Source organism: Dicentrarchus labrax, unplaced genomic scaffold (genome assembly GCF_905237075.1).
Source record: "Dicentrarchus labrax unplaced genomic scaffold, dlabrax2021, whole genome shotgun sequence".
NCBI lineage: Eukaryota > Metazoa > Chordata > Actinopteri > Moronidae > Dicentrarchus > Dicentrarchus labrax.
In genome coordinates this window covers 4,233,695-4,254,998 of record NW_026136719.1, presented here as the reverse complement: position 1 = coordinate 4,254,998, position 21,304 = coordinate 4,233,695, and the positions used below count along the sequence as shown (strand labels likewise).

The following is a 21,304-nucleotide window of genomic DNA, read 5'->3' as shown; positions in this document are numbered from 1 at the left end:
CTTTACCTGCTAGAATGAGTTATTCTCTAACAATGTTCTGACTTCTACAGGACACTGGTTTTCATTTTACTCTAGTTAATGAAAGAAAATCATATTTTTAAGTCAAGTTGCACAGTTTTTTTTTTGCATCAAATGTGTGTCACTGACATATTTTATGAATATTTTATATTATATTCAATGTGTAACAATAAAAGTAGAGAACAGCTGATAAACTGAACAATTAACCCAAACAGTGAACTCAGTAACTGCAGGTAGTTTGTGTAAAACCAGAGATTTGGATGAATTTTGAGCAGATTATTTCCCATTAATTTTAATCAGAGATGAGTTTTCCTGATATTTTTAGTAACTTTTTATACAATTCTGTCTGTAATTATTATATTTATTATGAAATATACATAAATTGACAAATTCAGGGTTTTCTTCTCACTGATGACTGAAAATGGTTGTATCAGGCTATAGTTTGTGTTCAGGTCTTCACTGTGTCCTTATCTAGTCCAACTGTGTATATCTTTAAAGTTGTCTTCCACTACTTAAAATCAAGAAGGCATTGCGAACCCCTGTGAAGCTTTGGCGACCAGGTTGGGAACTACTAGTTTAGTTTATTTGTATAATACAAAGGATGGAGAGGAAGGAGGAAGGATGTCTGAAAGGCTTATTCAGAGTCTTCCTCTATTTTATCAAAATAAAAATGTAGAAAATGGCATTATTATTCAAGGAAAAAACAAAACAACACAAACAAAAAAACACAGAACAAAACAAATGAAAGCTGCAAGCAGCGATGGAGCAGCGATGGAGCAGCGATGGAGGGGTCCTTGCAGTATTCTGCTCAAAATTAATCCAAATCACTCGGTTTACTTGGATAGAAAAGGGGTCCATTAAGTTAAAAGGTTGGGAACCACTGTAATAGAGATTGTTAGTGCTCATGACACATAGCACAAACAATCTACACAACATACACAAACAGCAGTAAAAGAAAAGAAAGAGAACAAACCTAAAAGCAGACAGACACAATCAAGGAAGCATCTTGGCTTAAGGTTCAAGATGAAATGAGAAACTTCTTTAACTGTGTCTTAAAGGCTGGTGAGGAAGATGAATTCCATAACTGTGGAGCTCTAAATCTGATTAAGAATTGATGAGTTGTTGTATGTTAGTTGGGTAAATGGAAATCATTCTTACGTCTAGTTAAATAAGAGTGAATGTACTAAGTAATTCAGTTCAGCACTTAAATTAATGTAGATGGTTGCGAGACTTTTAGGTTGCAAACGTTATTTTTGTTAAGTTGCGTTGACATTAATAAGTGGACAAACTAGTTGGAACAAGTTATTTTTTATGAGTCGACTAATCTACTTAAAAACTTGTGCTTATGCCACAAATTATTTAGTAAGTGGTAATTAAAAACAACTTTAATTGCAGAGGAAAAGCTCATTCCTCTAACTCAATGTAGTTCTCATGCAAACTGTATTTTTAACCAAAACAATTGATGTTAGTGTCAGAAGATAAAACACTGCTACTGATACTTTATGTACAATTTATATGAATATTTGAAGGAGTTTTATGAAGAAATCAGTTCAGATTACAACATTTTTATGCAAATTGTGTCAGAACGCCAACCGAACCAACGACTTTGAAACAACACATCGATCAGTCCCTTGTTTTTATTAATGTATGTATGTCAGCTTCAGGTATTTTTCCCTCTGTAGGTGTATCTCAAATGTAAATGATGTCAGACTTTCTTACAATGCTACTGGTTTTATCTAAAAACTGGTTCATCCATGATCTTTATGCATTTATACATATTCGCAGAGCATTTCTCACTAATCGCTAACGTCCTCTGTGATTATATCTGCCTCATTTGAACCCTTTCAGCGGAGGAAAATGTGTCTGTCTGAGAAATGTTCCTGTGAAATTCTTTAGAATAATAATGGCAGCTGTGGCTCAGCAGGTAAAGCGGGTCCTCTAATGAACCCCAATTGCTTCTGATGATCAGATGGTAAATCGGCGAATAACAGGGAACTTGTAAAGTGCTTTGGATAAAAGTGCCGTATAAAGTCCATTTAGAAAAAGGCACCAAGTGTGCAAACTTTATATTTACTTTAATAATTGGGTCTATCAGTAAAACAATTACTATGATGGTAAACAATGTAATGGTAGTCTCTAAAGTAAGTACTATATCAGAAAAATTTACTTAAAGAATCAAAAGTAGAACTACTAATAGTGCAGTACGTTTTACTATTATATGTGCTATTTTGGATTATTATTACAGTGTATTAATGTGTACGTTACATTTTACTGCTGTAGATGTTTAAAGTCTGTGCTGATATCTATGATCAGCTGTACAATGAACCCAAACAGTGAACACAGTAACTGCAGGACGTTTGTGTAAAACCAGAGATTTGGATTAATGTTGAGCAGATTATTTCCCGTGACTATTGATCAGAGATGAGTTTTAATGATATATTTAGGAACTTTTAATACAATTCTCTGTATGTTTTATATATATTTATTTTTTTAACAGTCATACAGACTATCTAAGCAGACAATTTCATTTAGTTTTCTTTACAGAAATGAACAAAATGCTGAGATAAAGGCCTACAGCATAGATTTTTATACGTTTTCTTACACCCCTTAAAATCATGAAGTCTTCGCACCCGCCCTGTGAAACTTTGGCAACCCCTAGTGGGGGTCCCGACCCTCAGGTTGGGAACCTCTGCACACAAGAGGCAGAACAGAACAGAACATGCTCAAACCTGACGATATCTGAAAGTATGTTTTTGGTTATTTTCTCAATGTTTAAAATAACGTTCCTGTTCACAACGGCCCGAATCCTCCTTTAAACACACACATTTAAAATACAAAGACTGATGAATGCTTCTTCAAACTCACAATAAAAACTGAGTCATATTATCGTACACTCACAGGGAGCCGCTCCACTTTCCTCACAGACGACATGTGCTCCACCATCGTAAGGTCACCGGGCTGCACATTTCGTCAGACCCTGAGTGGTCTGTATAATGAGCACCAGTGAATGGGCAGAACTGAATTGAATAGAAAATTATTTAAAGTTAAAGCCTAAGTTAGGCTGACGTCTCTGCATCATTCTCAACACGTCCGCAAGTTGAAACCATTAAGAAATAGACAAATCACTCAATTAAAATGGCTCAGTGAGGATTTCTGTTTTGTGTCACGTTTAAATCACGCCGACTTCCTCAGGACTCTTATCTTGGCTAATTCCATTAGAGGGTGGACGGGGTGGAAGAGAACTCAATCTAGGAATTATTCCATGTAGGCTAATTCACCTGTCTGGGGCCTGAATGAATGGAGGTAATTTGGCTCAATTGGGAGGAGCGATGGCGAGGGAGGAAGATGGACAGAGTTGGAGGGAAGGGAGAGATGGAGCTGGCCGGAGGGAGGGTGGAGAAAGTCTTTTTCGAATAACAGTGTCGGAGACGACGGAGGAAATAAAGTGGAAAACAATTTCAGATGACTCTTTGTTATAATGTCCCACTTCGGGTGACGGGGGACGGACAAGGAAAGCATTAGTATGTGGGAGAGAGTAGGAGGGAAGAACATTACCACTAAACATAGAGTCTTTGTGTTGTGTAGGCACAGATGTTTCCACAGTTCACACACAGCGAGGTGAGACCATCAACGCTGCCTTAAAGGAGGGATGTCTTAAGGTCGCCTTGTATGGGTTATTTCTTTTTTTATATATATAATTCTTTGGGCATTTTTTTGCCCTAATTTATATATGAGATTTAAAATATTAATATAGCAGCAAACATTTGTTATGTAGAGATACAGCGGAGTCTCACTCCCTCTGATTGTGTTGTATCGCAGCCTCTCTGTGGTTTGTTTCCATAGCCGGTCTGCTCCGACTGAAACTGCTGTTTTTATCATCTACGTCGGTGAATTATGGATTTATTTCCACCAAACCAGAACCTGAAAACCTGAACCTGAGTCTGTCAGTGGCAGAAACAACTACTGTTAGTGGATGGACACTGATTAGCTAACGTTACATAGCAGCCACAGCAACCCGATTCACAAATATTTTCACATCTAACGCTGTAAACGATGGATTTATTTCGACCAAACCAGAATTGGTGATGAACAAAGATGGTTTTGGTGAATTTCATTTAGTTTCTGTTCAGTTTGTTTCACAATAATCTGCAAGGTTTTATCAGTGGAGTCTGGTGGTCCGTAGCGGCCATTATTTTAGTCTGAGATGTTGGTGCTCTAATACGACATCTAGTGGCGAGTAAATGTCCTATATAACCTTTAAATACTTATCTTGTGTAGTCACATGACTAACTGATGGACTATATGTAGAAACCTGCTAGATGTTTGGGAATAAACAAGTGCTGTCAAACTTTTTATACATGAATGTTTACACTCCTTCTCTGTATTTCCTACCAACAGTCGGATATTTACATTGGTGCCAACTTTACCGCCTTAGTGTTTCTTCCAGTTTCCCTGCTGTATTTACTGTTTATTACACATCCTACTGTGTGCCCATATTTATCTTTCTCCCTGCTGAATTCTATTAATATCCGCAGCTGCAACAAGCTAATTTCCCAGAGGGGTCCGATAAAGTTTCATATAATCTTATGTTCGCACTTTCATACTGTACCTCTCTCCGATGTATCCGGCGGTGCACTGGCACTGACCGCTGATGTGGTCACACAGGCCTCCGTTACGACACGTGCACTCCAGAGAGCAGTTAATGCCGAACGATCCGAAGGAACACGGCTGCGCGCACACCGGACCCTGAGGAGGAAGAGCACGTGACCATCATGTTTACACGCACATCCAACATGTAAAGTGTTAATTCATTAACCTGTTATCGGTCAAAGATGGATGCTTTTTTTTATTTTCCAGGATTAGGAATTTCTTTCTTTATAAGTTTTTATACACACATATTCTGGACTGTTATTATTATTGACTGGAGGGGCATAAGTGGGGCAGTGACTTATGCATTAAGTATTAAGTATGTGTCTAAATGTTTCGATCATTTCCAATTTATACAATTCCAACACTGTTTATGGACCCAGTCTGCAGAAATATTCAAATACTTCATGGTTTTTGCTCAAAAACTGCATAAATTAGCATAAAGTGGGCGTGTCTGTAAAGGGGAGACTCGTTGCTACCCATTAGACCTAATTTTATTCAGATACTTTGAGGTCAGAGGTCAAGGGATCCCTTTGAAAATGCCCATGCCAGTTTTTCCATCGCCCATCATTGTTTATATCATTGTTTACGGTTTCTGTTTTAATATGTTCTCTTTAAAAATACCAATGTATTGGGGTCCTGGGGGATCTGTTTATTGACTTTATATTTGAAGTTTGAATCTATTTAAAACGGGTTAAAAAGGGATACACACAAGGACTTAAGTTGATTATGTAAATGTGCCAGATTTAGCCATACAGGCTAATTTTCATCTGCACATATGGCACATAAACTGTTTTTATTCGTGCCATAGGTCCTAATTAAAAGTATCACACACTATCAGGGGGGTACGGACATATCAGACTCAGATATCCTCATGTGCTCTGTGAACTGAATGAACTGTACCTTTCCTAAAATAACAACCTTCTGTTATGTTTTGTTTAGATGATGTTAATTACATAACTAATAATGTTTTGAATAAAAATAAGTTTACAGCACTATGATGGTTTATTCTTGGGGGGCCCCAGTCAGTAGTCCGTGTGTGTTAATATATGTAGGATGGGAGAAACTTTGCATTCTGTCAGTGTTTAAGGTTGTCCAATCAGCTGTATAAGAACTTTACCTAAATACTCTCGAGGAGTTTAAATAAAATAAAAAATATGGTTCAGGTCAGGAAAATCAAACATCTATAAAAGAATAAGTGGATAAAACTGCTTTATGTACAGGTATCAAATCCTGAACTGTAACTTTCAGCAAGTAGTTTGTCGGTAAAATATGCTCATCATTTGTTTGCTGTTTGTTATATTTTTAATAATTTAATAAAAAAAATAGTATTTTTTTTACAGAGCAGGTGCAGTAAACTGCTTCTACCTGGAGAGCTTCCTAAGTGTGAGCTTTGAAGTAATTATATTGGCGTCCACTGATGATACCAAATGTCATTCAGGATGTTTTCACAGCCTCCTGCCGTGAATTAAACTTTGGGAACTAAAAACTGTAAAATGAAATATCTGTACTAAATATTCCTTCTCAGCTCCAAACACAAACATGTTGCTCTCAGCTGTAATAGCTCCCTGTTAGCTGAGCTCTGGTGAACATGCACATGAGTTGGTGTTGCGGTCGTACCACCCAGCCGGCGGGACAGGAGCACTGTCCGGTCACGTGATGGCAGGTTCCTCCGTTCTGACAGGGACAGCGTTGTTCACACAGGGAGCCGTGTTTACCTGGAGGACAAGGCTCCTCGCAGCTGGAGGAGAAAGACAGAAGACACAGGTGAGTGAAGCATGTAATCGCTGATAAACTCTAGTATTACATTTGTAATCTATTACTGTTCCTAATTCAGTAATCATGTTACAGTTACTAATCAAACAATCGTGTTGTTACTCGCTTTACATGCTTAATGCATAGTGGGTGGATAGAAAAGAATCAAACGTGTCTTTTCATACATGTTTTTGCTAAACCAAAGTCATAGAAGTTTCACCCAAAGGTTAAAAAAGGGTCACACACACACAGATCTCCAGGATAAAGTTGAACAATCTCAGTTTTTATTTATTACTTTGGCCGTGTCGGACAAACCTGCTAATGTTTCGGCCTGGTGGACTTGTATGAAAGAAAATGGTAGTCACGTCTTTTATATACATGGAGATGGCAGGTTGGAGGCTTCTTATGGTCACATATATTTACAACATATATATTTTCTTAACTTACAAACATTCCATGTTTTACATATTTTGATTTGTAAACATTTAAAACTGAAATCATAGTTCAGTCCAGCAGTTGTCATTGTGTTGAAAGAGAGAGTAGTATTAGTAGATGGTCCCTGGAGGAGGTTTTCTTTTGACTTTGGGTATTAAACATTGCAACTTCTTTCTTTCTACGATTTTTCAGGTTGTGTTACTTTCTACAGGGACAAGTATGAGTATTGTGCAATATAATACTTTTTATCTGCAGGTTTCAACAGGTTCAATTTAATACTTTTTAAGGTCTTTTTAAGACCATTATGAAAGCATTTGAAGACACCTGGAACAAGTACGATCCATAAAGGAAAGTCTGGTGGGAAAAAAGTAATCAGCAGTTAAATATGATCCCAGGTTGAGTTATAAAGTCAACATGCGAAACTAAAAACTTTAAACTATTTCCTACTGTTGGGAATTAGTAAAAAAATCATGTTCATATATTTACTTTTACAGCTTCTCTCTGTTTCTTCAACTGTCACAATATTCTCAGTCACATCCTAATATATTTTGCAAAGGTTGTTTTCAGATTTGATTTTCTCCATAAATGCAGCTGTGACCTTTGATTGGATTCACTGGGTTGAAAAGTAGTTTTTGAGTGTTTTTAGTTGCAGTATTTTATTTTTAGACACCAGTATGTGATTTTGTTGATTGTATGAAAACAACTTTTGGAGAAATTGCTGTTTTCCAAACTGGAACACAAAAGAGTTTTCATATTCCCTTCCTTGTTTTTTTAATAAACATAAACGTTGGGTTTAGTACATTACAACATATTTGGAACTTTCTATTTAATTGCTCAGGCTATTATTATTATTTTAATACCAAATGAATCACATTTGCTCGAAAACTCATGAAACTTTGCACAAAATTTGGTGGTAGCAAAAATTTAAATATTTTATTGGTCCCGTACTAAATGGCTTAGACACAAATGACTGTACGTCGAACAGCATGGCTTTGGCGTGGCGTCGGGTTTTGACGTTTTACCATGAAACAGGATGTTGTCATAACTGAACACGTCGACATGCCAATATACAGTCATAGTGATATCACCAACTACTGGCAATAGGAAGTAGGCCATGTGTGGTGATGATCTGATCCACACATGATACACTGGCACGACGCGCACATTTTAAAAAATACATCCTTCCTATTCATGTAATAAAACCTACTAATGTAAAATGTATGTTATAAATGTCATTTAGATTTAGGTCTACCTTAATAATGTATCACACAGATGAGTCATTACATTAAGCAGTTGTAGCATATTCCTTTTTGCCTTAAAAATGTACTATTTTTAATTTTGTAAAATCTCTCACTCAGAAGTCAGAGAACTGTTCACCAGTGAAGACATAAATCAGATTCAGCAGCGTGAACACAAAGCTACTCACAAGGCTCCGGTGTATCCGGGAGCACACAGGCACTCGCCGGTCTGATGGTGGCAGGTGGCGCCGTTGAGGCACTGGCACTCCTGAAGGCAGTCTTTGCCGTAGAAACCGGCGTCACAGGGCTCCTCGCAGCGCCAGCCCTGGTAGCCATCAGTGCAGACGCAGGCTCCGGTTATCGGGTTGCATTTGGCCCCGTTCCGGCACTGACAGCGGTTACTGCAGTGGGGCCCCCAGAAGTCACTCTCACAGCCTGGACAGAGACGAGGGGATGAGTGTGTAATCATTGATATCTGCATGAGTCATGAGGTATGAGAGTGTAGGGGGGTTAAGTTCATCTGAAAATGAAGTAATCGGATTTAATAAACTTCTCAGAATTACAGAAGGTCTAAAAGCCGACCCGGGAGAATAACAGTTCTTAGCTGAAAGTGAGAATAAGATTTAGAGGTCTGCAACACGCTGAGTTAATTCAGACCGGGCTCAGGTCGGACTCGGGTTCATTTAACTTCTCTCCTTTTATTGTCCCCATCGTGTGTGTGTGTGTGTGTGTGTGTGTGAGTGTGTGTGTGTGTGTGTGTGTGTGTGTGTGAGTATTTTTGCAGACAGAGCTTTATCAGTGTTGGTCTCAGGTCGGGGTCGGGCTGAAAAACTGCAGACTTTGTCGGCTCAGGACTGGAGGTTTTGGCCGGTGCATTGCTCAAATAAGATTTATCAAGCAACTCACCCCCGCTTACAACGGCCAATCAGAAACCAGGATTCACCCTTCAGCTGCCATATTGTTCATTCATTTAAACTAATTCTTCCAATTTCAGTCAGAAAAGTCATTCTGAAAATGTGATTTTAATTTTTTCCTCTTAATATCTCTAGTGGCAATTATGAAACAAGTTATTTATAATATGTAATTAAGGATTGTTAAATAAAGGATTAAATAATAGAAGATTGGTTGAAACTGAATCAAAAAGAGGTAGAAATTCTGCTGCTGGTGGACATGAGAGAAATCTGATTTAGCAGCACATTAACAATGAATATTCATGGACAGTTATTGCAAACAAAATTAAAACCGAAATGTTCAAATTAAAGTCAAATAGTACACTAAAGCTACGCTATTTTAAATGACACTTGTTGCTTAAGCTGTAAAAAAGCTCTGTAAGTTTAAGGTTTTTCTCCCGTATATCCTACAGATTTTTCTGTATTTTTTAAATACATAGAAATATTAATACAATTACAAAAATAGCCTGTGAATTTACAGCTCAGGAGGAGGCTGGTGTTCCTGTGGGTGCTGTGACTCTCTGCGGTCGGAGCACTTTGCTGCCATTTCCGTTACTCCCCACAGATGAGGCCATTCAGACGAGATCAGGCAAAATGGGCCGAAAACGCTTAATATCTCCGTAGGGATCCTTTCCATAATGCTGTCAGACACTTATAATAACAATCTGAGCCGGTCAGTGGCAGAAACAACAACTTTAATGGACGTATTTTGACGATCAATCAATTTGTATTGTGTGATGCATATAGTAACTGTATGTGCCGAGCCTGAATGGGCGTTCCAGACATCATAAATTCAGTGTAACATTTGCTAGTCTTTCACAGTCCAATTCATAAATCACTGACAGAGTCATTCATTATTGGAAAAATCTGAATAAAAACTAATTAAATAATCTATCTTGCCTACTTTTCCTTTCTTTTGAAACAAAGTTAGCAAACTTAAACACATCAAAATTAAACCATTCCAGCTGATTCTCATTTGTACACCAGAATATTTCAGGGGTTTTCATTTTAACAGATTAGACAACAGACAGTACAGTATACAGCAGGTCCCAGTGTTCATTACTGGCTGAAATAAATTAATTCTACAGCAGTTTAACCTACACTAAGGCACCTTGAACGCTTCCCTGAGGGGAGCAGATGTGATAACTCTGCATACTGTCAGCCCGAAATGTCAGCGAGAGGCGACAGGCTGAAAAGTTCTGATCCAAAGTTCCCATAAAGCCACGAAACGTCAATCAGTAAACTCTGTACTGCACACCGATGTCTGCCAACCCAGCTGCTCTCTGATCTCTTCATACCAAGAGATACCTAAGTGCAGGGAACTTTATTTACATGTGACTTTATAAGAAGAAACCTTCGTACACTGACGCACAAAAACAGGGTTAGGAGTTAATCTGATTTAATCCACAGTCTCTGTGCAGCTGCAGCAAAAATCCTGTCACTGATGTTGCTTTACTGGAGGAAAAAAATGCACCAAACTACCCTTTAGTCTTTATTTAAAAAATATAATTACTCCCCAAGAAAGGTATTTACTCTATTTCTTTCATACAGTTTACATAAAACATCTCTATTCTTATTCTAACAAGAATTTTGAATTTCCCAGCAGTACTTTGAGGGCCTAAATAAATCGAGTTCAAATAAACAAGTCATAATGCGCTCTAAACTAAATGCAATACCTTTTTAACAAGAGTCGATATTATGCTCCAAAGCGAGGCTACTAGAGCAGGTTTACACGCTGTAGAGACCCAGATTAGGAGGATCTATTGTCAGAAATGGAATATAATATTCATAGGTATGTTTTAATTAGTGTTTAATCAGCTGAAAGTAAGAATCGTTGTGTTTTTGTTTCCTCTGAATGAGCTGTTTTTATCCACAGAAGTCCACCATGTTCCTACAGTAGCCCAGAACGGACGAACCAAACAGCGGCTCTAGATTGACCGCTCGCGTGTTTCACAGCCACGGTAGTTTCTCCTTGTGCTTGGAAGGGGAGGGTGAAACGAGTGAGTTGCAATCTGAAACCTCACTGCTAGATGCCACTAAATCCTACACATTGGACCTTTAAAGAGAACCGAGGTATCGGTGCCGTACGAGTAAAGTGCTTGTGTCTGATTCTTTAGGAAAACTGAAAGGTTTATAGCTGTATATTATGGAAGCCTATAGGGGACTTTATTCAAATGATAATGTAGTTCCACAATAGCATTATAATTTTCCACAAATGTTACTGAAGTAAAAATGAAAATAAAAATGCAATAATTCAAAATGTATTTTTATTTTTCACATACTTTGTGTCTGACACTGTGACCATATTAAAATGAAAATGGAAAAGTTGTTTTTCAAAGTCATTACCAGCTGTGCAGTGGACTATATTCAAATGTTAATTCAAATTTAAACATGAAAATGCTATATAAACAATGTAATCAGATTTTCCATTTATGCCAGCAATATTAAGTCAAAATGAAAACGAAAATGCTATTTCCTTTAACCAATCCGACAGAACCAGGGAGAAATAATGTTACCTTACTACTTATACATATAAAAACTAAAGAAGCTCTGATGTACAGCATCAGAAAAATATATTTTCCTAGTTTTTTGAACATTAAGGGTCCAGTGTGCAGGATTCAGTGGCATCTAGAGTGTTTAGCAGAAACTATGATGGCTGTGAGACTCGAAGAAGAGGACCTGCTCCCTCTATAGATAAAAACAGCTCATTCTGAGGTAACAAAAACACAACGATTCTTATTTTCAGGTGATTATAAACTAATGAAAACATACCAATGAATATTATATTCCATTTCTGACAATAGATGTTACACACTGGACCTCTAAAGCATGTAAACCTATTTATAATATGGCCTCTTTAATATATAATGTATTATTGAAGATTTCATTATGACTTGTTTAGGACTCGAGTGCAAAGACTTGACTCTTACTTGTGACTATAACATTGACTTGGTCCCACCTCTGCTATTTGGAACAGTTATAAACACCGATGTGGTCGACGCCATGCTGCACAAACTGGTTCATTCGGAGCAAACCGAGGCCTGGATGCACCTGACTGCAGCGGATTCTCAGGAGCGCATTAACGCCCTCATATTGCTCCACATTTATCCCGACGTGACACGATAACAGCTCAGAACCAAACACCCCGACCATCAGCCTGCAGTGGAGACACACAGCGTGATGGATGCAGGAAGCTGTGCAGTCTCCTCCACACAGTCCCATCAGGCTGAAACAGCAGAAAATTCAGCATTTACCATTTTAATTCTCTTGGCCGCTGCATTCACCGCATTGTGCTGAATAAAGTGGAACTACCACGGTACAATGGATAAAGGGTTGCTATTAAAGGGTTGCTATTTGTCCTATATTCTAATGGCCCCTTGTTTACAAAAACTTTATTTTCAACCTTTTTAGTCTGCAGATTTTCAGTAAGAACATGTCTTATTCTCTTTATAATACAAGTGTTTATGGTTAGTACTGAGGCCTCACAGCAAAAACATCCTGAGTTTGAACCTTGGATGTCCTTTATGTGGGGAGTTTGCATGTTCTCCCCATGTTAGCGTGGGTCTCCTCCCACCACCAAGACCTGCGTGTTTCGGATTAACACTTCCATCCGCATCTTTTTCCGCAACCACAGGAGACACTGAAGCCATGAGCTCATCAAGATCCCCACCCTGAGTCTCGGGTTGCTTGCTGCTCTGGCAACATCATGACATATAATCGGCGTCCATTAATCCCAATGCAATCGACTCTCTTCATCCCTCTCCCCGTATACGACCCCCATCATCCTTCTGTACACGATCCCACCAGAATCCCATCGCCAATCCAAATAAACTGCTTGGTCTTTGTTAGTGAAATGTCTTTAAAAACACAGACTGTATTAATCAGCCAGTATTACCACCTCTAGTTACAAGACATTCAAAAGGCCCTTGACAAATGCTCATATCCAGAATAACCAAAAACACCACCTGTTCATCACAGTGTCCCAACAACGCCAGGAGCAAAGAAGTGGTCCCATGACCTCTTAAAGTTCTCATTTTCATCATTAACTCTTGCTCACGTGCGTTCATGCGATACTATTTCTAACATAGATCCATGTTTTAATATCTGGAGAACATGTGGTTTCCCATTATCTGAGGATGATTCGGGCCCCTGTTCTCGTTCCCTTTAAATACACTGATGAGTGGATTTGACTGATTCTCAGGACGTGTATCCAGAAAATATATCACAGGTCTGTAAGTGGATGAATTGCTGGTATAAATCAGAACCTGAAGACTTTAAATGAAAACAAGAACAAAAAGACGGAACATTTTATTGTATATTGCATCATCTAAGATAGCATAAATCAAAGCACTATTATCTTTTTGATATATGCTCACAGGGTGAACTGCACTCGGTAAAGTACCCAGAGTCTGAGTGCCAAGAGCTCTGAATGAATGGCCTTAAGTTGCAAGGGAAAACCCTGGAGCTTAAAGCAGAGACGGGAAAAGTTGTCCAGACTTCTCTCCCCAAACGTGGGTGGTAGTTTTACAGACGTTACAGAGTTAAATGTTTCATCAGTGCTGTGGTGGACAGAGCTATGAACAGACAAAGCATAAAATCAGACTCACACTCCCTCCCTCTCAATCTCTCTCTAATTTACTTCTCTTCCCTTCCTTCTGTTTTCTACTCCTCTCTCAGTTCCTCCTGCCCTCTCTCCATTTCTCTCCTCCCTCAGTCTCTCTCTCTCAAAGAGGGGAGTTCTCTTTATTTCTCTTAACTAGTGAGCCAGCATAGTCAAATCCTTTATCCTCTCACAGCCTCAATTATTCAGCAGCAAAGAGTCCAAATCGAGTGACTAATGACTTTGATCAAGAGTAGCTCGCTGGCACTAAGCAGAACTTTCTGCACTAAATTAAGAGCTGCATAATATACTTTGGCAAGGGCTAACTCTTTAAGGAATATTTCTAGGTTTGTCTATGGTGTCGTTACTCTTTGCTAATAATAAAATCAAGAGATTTGGCTCTTTTCTCACTCATGTAAGAGAACCACACCTAGATTACATTCTCAACACGACTCTTTATTTCTCTTGAATTCAGCCCAACAGCCTTCCAGAGGTTGCGGTCATAAGAAAATGAGTTCTTCATCAAAAGAATACGAAGCTAGAGCAATGGAGAGAATTAGCATAGCTTAGCATAAACATAAACCTTACCGGGGCATGGCCGCGGTGCGTTCTGGCTCCAACAATAGATGAGAGTAGCCCATCTGGGTACTTTGGCCTTGTGTCAAGCTCCCGCCCCCTTTTGGGTGAAAGCAGTCCGTCTCGTCTGACTGGCGGTAAATGTAAATTCGAAGGTCTTTGCCAGTTTAGTTCCATAAAATAAGAACTCTGTATTGCTTTTTAGTTATTAGGAGCCAAAATCCTATGGTCAACAATCGGCGTCATTGTAGAGAAGAAATAAAGAAACAGCGAACAGACCTGATATACAACTACCTTACAGAATCTCAAGCTTCTGACGTGATATCATTTGTTTATTAATGAGCTTTAGAGACGCTCGGAGGCGGTTAACTCTGGACAGAGTGAGGCTCGCTGTTTCAACCTGTTTTCGGTCTTTATGCTAAGCTAAGCTAATCGTCTCCAGGCTCTAGCTTCATACTTAACTGATATGAGATTGATATTAATCGCCATAACGGTATCACATCACTGTACGTGTATTTCCCAGAACGTTAAACTATAACTTCATAAACCCACGAACAGAAACAACTGAACAAACAAATCTGAAATAATATTAAATATAAATATATAAATATAAACGCCGCTCCCTCTCCTCATTCACTCTCTAGCTCCCTGAACCACTCTCGCTCACTAGTTGCCCCGGGGGCAGGGGCCAGCTTTGTATTGTGTGTTTACAAACACAAATATCTAAATCCTACTCTGTATGCCTTTAAGCTATAATTATGTAACTGTATTAATACAGACACAGGTATAGATTTTAGGGTAGGGCACCAATAAAAACATGAACGGGGGCAGGAACACAACTCAATAACACCTCTGGTAAATTAGTGGTGGCAGGATGTAACCTCAAAAGCTGCGGTCTGCCATAAAACAAAAGAAGAAGCAGCAAAAATAGCCAGGAGGGAAAAGGAGGAGGAGGAGGAGGAGGAGGTCCGATATCACAAAAAGTCTCCAAACCAAGGAAGTTGTGAGTTGTGACTTTGACATTTAGCCACATTTTTGCAAAAATATAGCTAAATGTCAAATCACTTTATGGCCTGTACATGTGGAGGGAGACAGGCGGAGGGAGTCAGACAGACACATTCCTGCTTAGTTCTGAGGTTACGCATAATGTCTCCCAAGAAACAGGCCGTGTGTTTTGACCTTCCTCCTCTATAGCTGGCACCAGTTGGTATGTGCAGGTAACTGGTCTGAACTGTTTACATTCACAGGAACCAGGTTACTAGAAACAATCAGGCAACATGCTTACTACTTACTTATTTACCTTTATTGTGGAAACATGGACAACTTATTTTAAGTGAATTGTATCCGTAGTAATAATCAAAAGTTAAGTCGTGGAAACTGACCTTTTTAATTTATAGAGTCTATTTTATGTTGGGTTTAAAACAGGGATGCACCGCTACATGTGATGATCTTTCTCTTTATAGTGCCACCCTGCTGTCTGTAGTCCTCGTCCTGCACATGTTCACATGTACAAATCCCCATTAGAAACTTGCATCTGCGGCCAACTCACACTGACTGAGCCTGAGAGTCACTAACAAACCAGATTTGCCTTTGAAAAAAGTTTGTTTTTTAGATGCAAAGCAGCTGCCACACTTGGGTTCATCACTTGGCTGTTGTATCTGAAATCTTAAAGTGCATTCACACCACTGGGAGCCAAAAGCACCCTCATGATTCTCAATATGAATCCACAACATGTAATGCTGCTGTGTGTCTTTGTAGTAGGTGCAACCTATTTATTTAAAATATTCAAGAGGAACTGCTGCTGTAGTACTGTTACATTGGCAGGTCTTTATACATTTAGCATAATAAGGTTATAGCAATAAGCACATTATATAGCCATCTCTAGCAGAGAAACTACCTTTTCCAACTATGTATGTGATATGATTAGACACCGGTCCTATTTTACCATTGTTTTGTATTGTATTATGTTGTATTATATAGGACTCTGAAGTGCTTTAGGTAATGTCTACACACACGCTGTGCACGGCTGATTGATGTCGTCATTAAATCGTCTGCTGCACCTACTTTAAATGCTGTTCTCTCTTGTCTCTCCAGCCATTCGTAAAGGAGGAACCTTAAGGGTTTCACTGTACCGCTTTTTCATGACACAGGCAAAAAGTTATGCAAATGTAATAATCATTCATTAGTCATTATCAGGTGGAATTCCGCTGGTTGAGTTGTTTCGCTTTCATAAAAATGTGGCCTAAACAAAAAACAATTCAATATGAATTTCTGGGCTGTAATCACTTAAGTGTGCAGAGATCTGTTTTCCTACATTTTTACTTATCCAGCAAATGCTGCTGACTGTGGTCCATAGCAGCATCCTGCTTCATAAACATACATACAGGCACTGGTGGATTCGGGAGGACCTATGTTCTTAGCAAAAGTTCCCTCTTGAGTGGTCCTCTGGTAGATAAAACATGATAAAGTGCCGTCCAGGGTGTCCTTCCAGTGGAGAAAACACGATAAAGTGCCCTTCCAGTGGGGGAAATGTGGAATTTCCCTCCACCATACCATCTAAGGTGCGCTTCCAGTAGACAAAACACAATGAAGTGCCCTCTAGGGGGCCCTTCCAGGGGACAAAACATGATAGTGCCCACTTCTGGGTGGCCTTCCATAGGGGAAATTATCATGACAAAGCTGTTTCATCATAAATGCATCACAACGTTCTGCGTGCTGGTGCCCTTTTAATTTTTTCCGCCCCAGCCCTCAAACAGCCTGAGTCCGCCGAGTGCAACCAGTACTATGTTGTACACATACAATCCTCTGTGGCTGAGCTTCCACACTGGAGCACGGGTTGGATGAATGCTTTGCTGTCAGGTTCCTCAGTAGTTTCTCCTCGGGGTAGGGCGGCTTTTTCTCAGACTCGTTCCGCTCAAACATCCAGGCAAACTTTTCAAACTTCTCGGACAAACACAAAAACCTAATCTGCTGTTTCTAACCAGAACGAGAAAATACAAAACCTCTCCAGCATTAAATTAATGTTGAAAACATCTCTTTCCACTCCTGCCCACTGACATCTGCATGATGAGTGTTTTCCATTAATCAAACCTGCAGTCACAGGTTTGACTCAATACAGTTGCAGGGTGGGCCACAAGGTTATAGTGATTAACTGTGTGAAATTAAATAAAAAACAAAGCTCTGCGTTCAGAAGTGTCCATTCACAAGAGGAGAAAAAAACATCTGCCATTGAATTAGCTGCTTTTGTGCAACTCTTGACTGTGCTTTATTTTCCAGCTGATTGAATCAGAATTAAATTGGCGGAAAAGTAAAAACACAATACTCAGAAGAGAACATTGATTGTTGACTTTTAAAGGCCCACTAGAGGGCATTTCACACAAAAAGTTTGGGTGTTTATTTGTTTATTTGGAGGAATCAAAGTAAATCTGTGTCACACAGACATGGTCTCCTTGCTGGATAACAGAGTATAAATGGAGATCACTTTCATTTTCGATGAACGACGTAGACCGAGGCCACCAAACACCGAACTACTCATCTTACAAAATGAGATTTAGGTGACAATCTTCGTCACATCAGCAGCAATATGATGAGAAAACAGTTTCCCCAAAAAGAGGATGCATGCGGCCCAGTGAGAGTGTGATCGACGAGCAGCCTGATCAGACGGGAACGACGGGGGAATACCCTGCCAATAAGTGAGGCGGAGGGATAGTGCTGAGTGGCTGAAAAACACAGCAGCACTCCAATTGCCACTGGGCCATCTGTTGATCTATGGGGCAGCAGCCACACTCATTTGTCTTGGTTCTGCCCTGCTGATCACGATCCGAGTCTGTGGGGGCCAGACTCTAAAATACAGTGTGGTTTTATTAGAGTTTATTGGTGTCCACCTGGACAAATAAGGGGCATGCACACGGAGAGGATACGGAAAACAGAGGGGGGCACGGATGCAAAAGTCTACCTTACAGGCAAATATACATGGACACGTCTGTGGAGGCAGTGATCTGTCTGAGGGGCAGGGGGGAAATAATAAAGGTGGCCAGCTGCACGCGGTGGGAGACCAGCATGCACAAAGTCGTAATGCATTTATCAACGGAAACGTACGCACACTTCAATGCAATATATTGCTTTATTTATCAATCTTCCAGTCTAGCTCCACTCCCACTAGGGGTCACCGTAACGTCACAGTGAGTCACGAGTCCTTCTTGATTTTAAGGGATTTAAGAAAAACATATAGTTATAGTTGTTATTTTTAATGTTTAGATTATTGTTTGAGATATAAACTTAAAAGACCCAAACGCAAGCTTTTTCGAATAATAACAATAATGATAACAATAATTAGAAAAATACATTAGACAGAAAATAAATTGCTGATGCTCTGATCAGGAAATAATCTGCTCAAAATTCATCCAAATCTCGTTTTCCACAAACTTCCTGCATTTATTGTGTTCACTGTTTGGGTTCATTGTTCAGTTTATCAGCTGCCCTGTACTCTTATTGGTATGCACGAAATATAATATGAAATATACAAACAATATGTCAATTAGTAAGTTTACTCAGTGATAGAAAAAGGGTCCCTTAAGGGAAAAGGTTGGGAACTACTGCTCTATCTGATCTTTATCAGAGCTTATAAAATACAACAATGGACAGGCAGGTGCAAATAACCAGTCCTAATCATTGGCAGTATGCAAAACACCTGCGTTCACCCTGGTGGCACAAGCACCACCTCTTGGGAAATGTAGTTTCCAAGTACTGTGAGGCATACAAATAAAAGCTGTACTTCAATATAGGAAAAACAGAAAACAGGAATCAGACTGGAGCCGTCAGAAATCAGAAATCCCTGAATCTATAAGAGACCACAAACATCTCAGAGCACCGAGAGCTATGTAGGGCCATCATGAACCTTAGACTCTACACACATAAGAAATATACAGATTAAAATATCTTGGATTATAGCATAACAGTCACATCAAAGTCCTCATTCAATCCAAAAAAGATCTTTTTGGCATTTCCTGGAATCGTAGAGAGGAGATATTTTAAAATGTATTAATATTAAAACATTTATTGTGACTCTGATTTCAAGTATAACTACCACACGTCTGTAAAAAAAAACCACACAGGGAATTATTAACTGTTTAACCATTTATAGGCAGGTAGAGGCCAAAGGGAAGCCTAGAGGACGTCACATCATGTTTCCTCCACTGGAAGGGCTTTTTCAATATTTATCCAAGACTGTGATCTTTGTGTCTGAAGCAGGAAAAGCAAATTAATCACTGAGTGGATGTTCTGCAAATACGTCCATTTTAAAAATGTCCTTATTATGCTGATAAAAACATGTAATCTCATTTAAACATAATTCCCCAGCTGTCATTATCAGGGGCCGTCAATAATGATATCAGCTGTTCTCATCTGTCCAACAGCACAGTGACAGTCCTGCATCATTAGCCAATCATTTTGCTGCTTTCTTTTTAAAATATGATTCTCTCTGCCGTCAGTTCCCATCATTACTCCGTTCACAGATTCATCAGTCGCCACCACCAGTGTCTGGACTCCCTGTAGAGTCTAAAGACTTTCTGTCAAGACTTAATTATCACATCAAAATAAACAAAATTATCTTTACTTCACTTACTTTCTCCTCCTGATTGAAAATGTATCTTGAATTATTTGTTATCAAATAAAAACGCTGCCGAAATCCAGGAAGTCTTGCTTATTATTAAGTACTCAACCACTGTATGCTCGAGAAATACATTTATATAATAGTGTAATAGTATAAGAGTGTGTGTCTCTCCCTTCTAAGATGATCTGATACGTTTCTAGATACAGAATTACAGGTCATTGTGTTCACTGCTTTTACAACAGACACAGACAAGAAAGTCTCTCTGCCCTGATTACCTTAGATTACTCGCCCAGTTGGAGCGAAGTAATCCACAGACTGCCTGCACAGGTGTCACCATGCTGTCTCACCAGGTGAGTGTAAAGCTCTGCGGTGCTACCACTGGACTTAATCGCTGTCCAACCTACAAATGGACAGACTTTTATCCAACTTTACTTCCTTCATATAGAATCCAAATGTTTCCCAGAGTTTATGAGATGTTAGATTTGATGGTGATATTACTCTTGTCGCTCTTCTATTGAGACCCTGGCGTTGACCATTTACCTTTCAGGAGAGTGGAGAAGCTGTTAGCAGCAAAGCTTCAGTGAACAGATTCATAACTTTAGAATCTGACTACCGACCGGTTCATGGTACATTTAGATCCATCCAGGGAGTCGGCGCACTGATGTAGTCACATCTATAACTTTAAAACTGATTTACAAATTGTATCGCTAAATCTTTACAGCCCTAATTATTTCACTCGGGTTTCCATGGTTGTCTGCACCACTTAATATGTAGCAAGACTTCCTGGATTTTGGTTTTTGTACTTTCACCTGCCCCACTAAGCAATGGGTCCTCTTCTACGGAGGCCGCCATGTTGAACCGCCACGTTTATACAAACCAAACACTGGCTCTAGATGGGGCCTTTCACGTTTTTCGGGGGTTTTGCGGCCGGTTTCTCTTCCACGCTTAGAATGAGAGGATGAGGTGCAGGGGCTGTAATCTGCAACACAAGATGCCACCAAATCCTACACACTGGACCTTTAAACAACAGAGCGGCAATTTCGTGGAAATGTAATGTCAGCAACTTCTGCTGTACCACAGGAGGATAAACCGGAGCAATCCTTAACTACTGATCTATAATGCATTAATGTATGATTGATTTACCATTAATAAAGCCATTATTTACACATTTTCATTAAGAAAGTGACATCTTATTACTTATAAGTCTTAAGTTTATACTATTTATAGTATAAGAAAAACACCATCTACACAAATGTACATCCAAACATTCCCCAGAACGCACACATAAATACACACATAAGAAATGTACATGCAGTTAAACTATAATATCAAGCATGTAGAGCTTCACGAGTAACTGCACACAGAGAAAAGGCCCCGTATTCTCTGAACTGAGAGTCACTAAATGGTTTGTTGCAAGGATACATGAATGATTATAAAGTCGTTCTATATCTGTCATCGAGCTCGCCTACAAGAT

At 39.2% G+C, this 21,304-nt stretch overlaps 1 protein-coding gene across 5 annotated transcripts in view; it reads right to left on the bottom strand.

Moving 5' to 3' along the window:
• LOC127351149 (multiple epidermal growth factor-like domains protein 10) overlaps nt 1–21,304 on the bottom strand; it is a 147,153-nt gene that overhangs the window by 45,544 nt on the left and 80,305 nt on the right. For all 5 annotated transcript variants that reach the window (XM_051378417.1, XM_051378413.1, XM_051378414.1 and 2 more), the window contains exons 7-9: nt 8,282–8,528; nt 6,286–6,406; nt 4,628–4,764 (exon numbers count right to left, since the gene is read on the bottom strand). In XM_051378417.1, the coding sequence (XP_051234377.1) occupies nt 4,628–4,764; nt 6,286–6,406; nt 8,282–8,528 (505 nt within the window). The remainder of the gene's footprint in view (nt 1–4,627; nt 4,765–6,285; nt 6,407–8,281; nt 8,529–21,304) is intronic.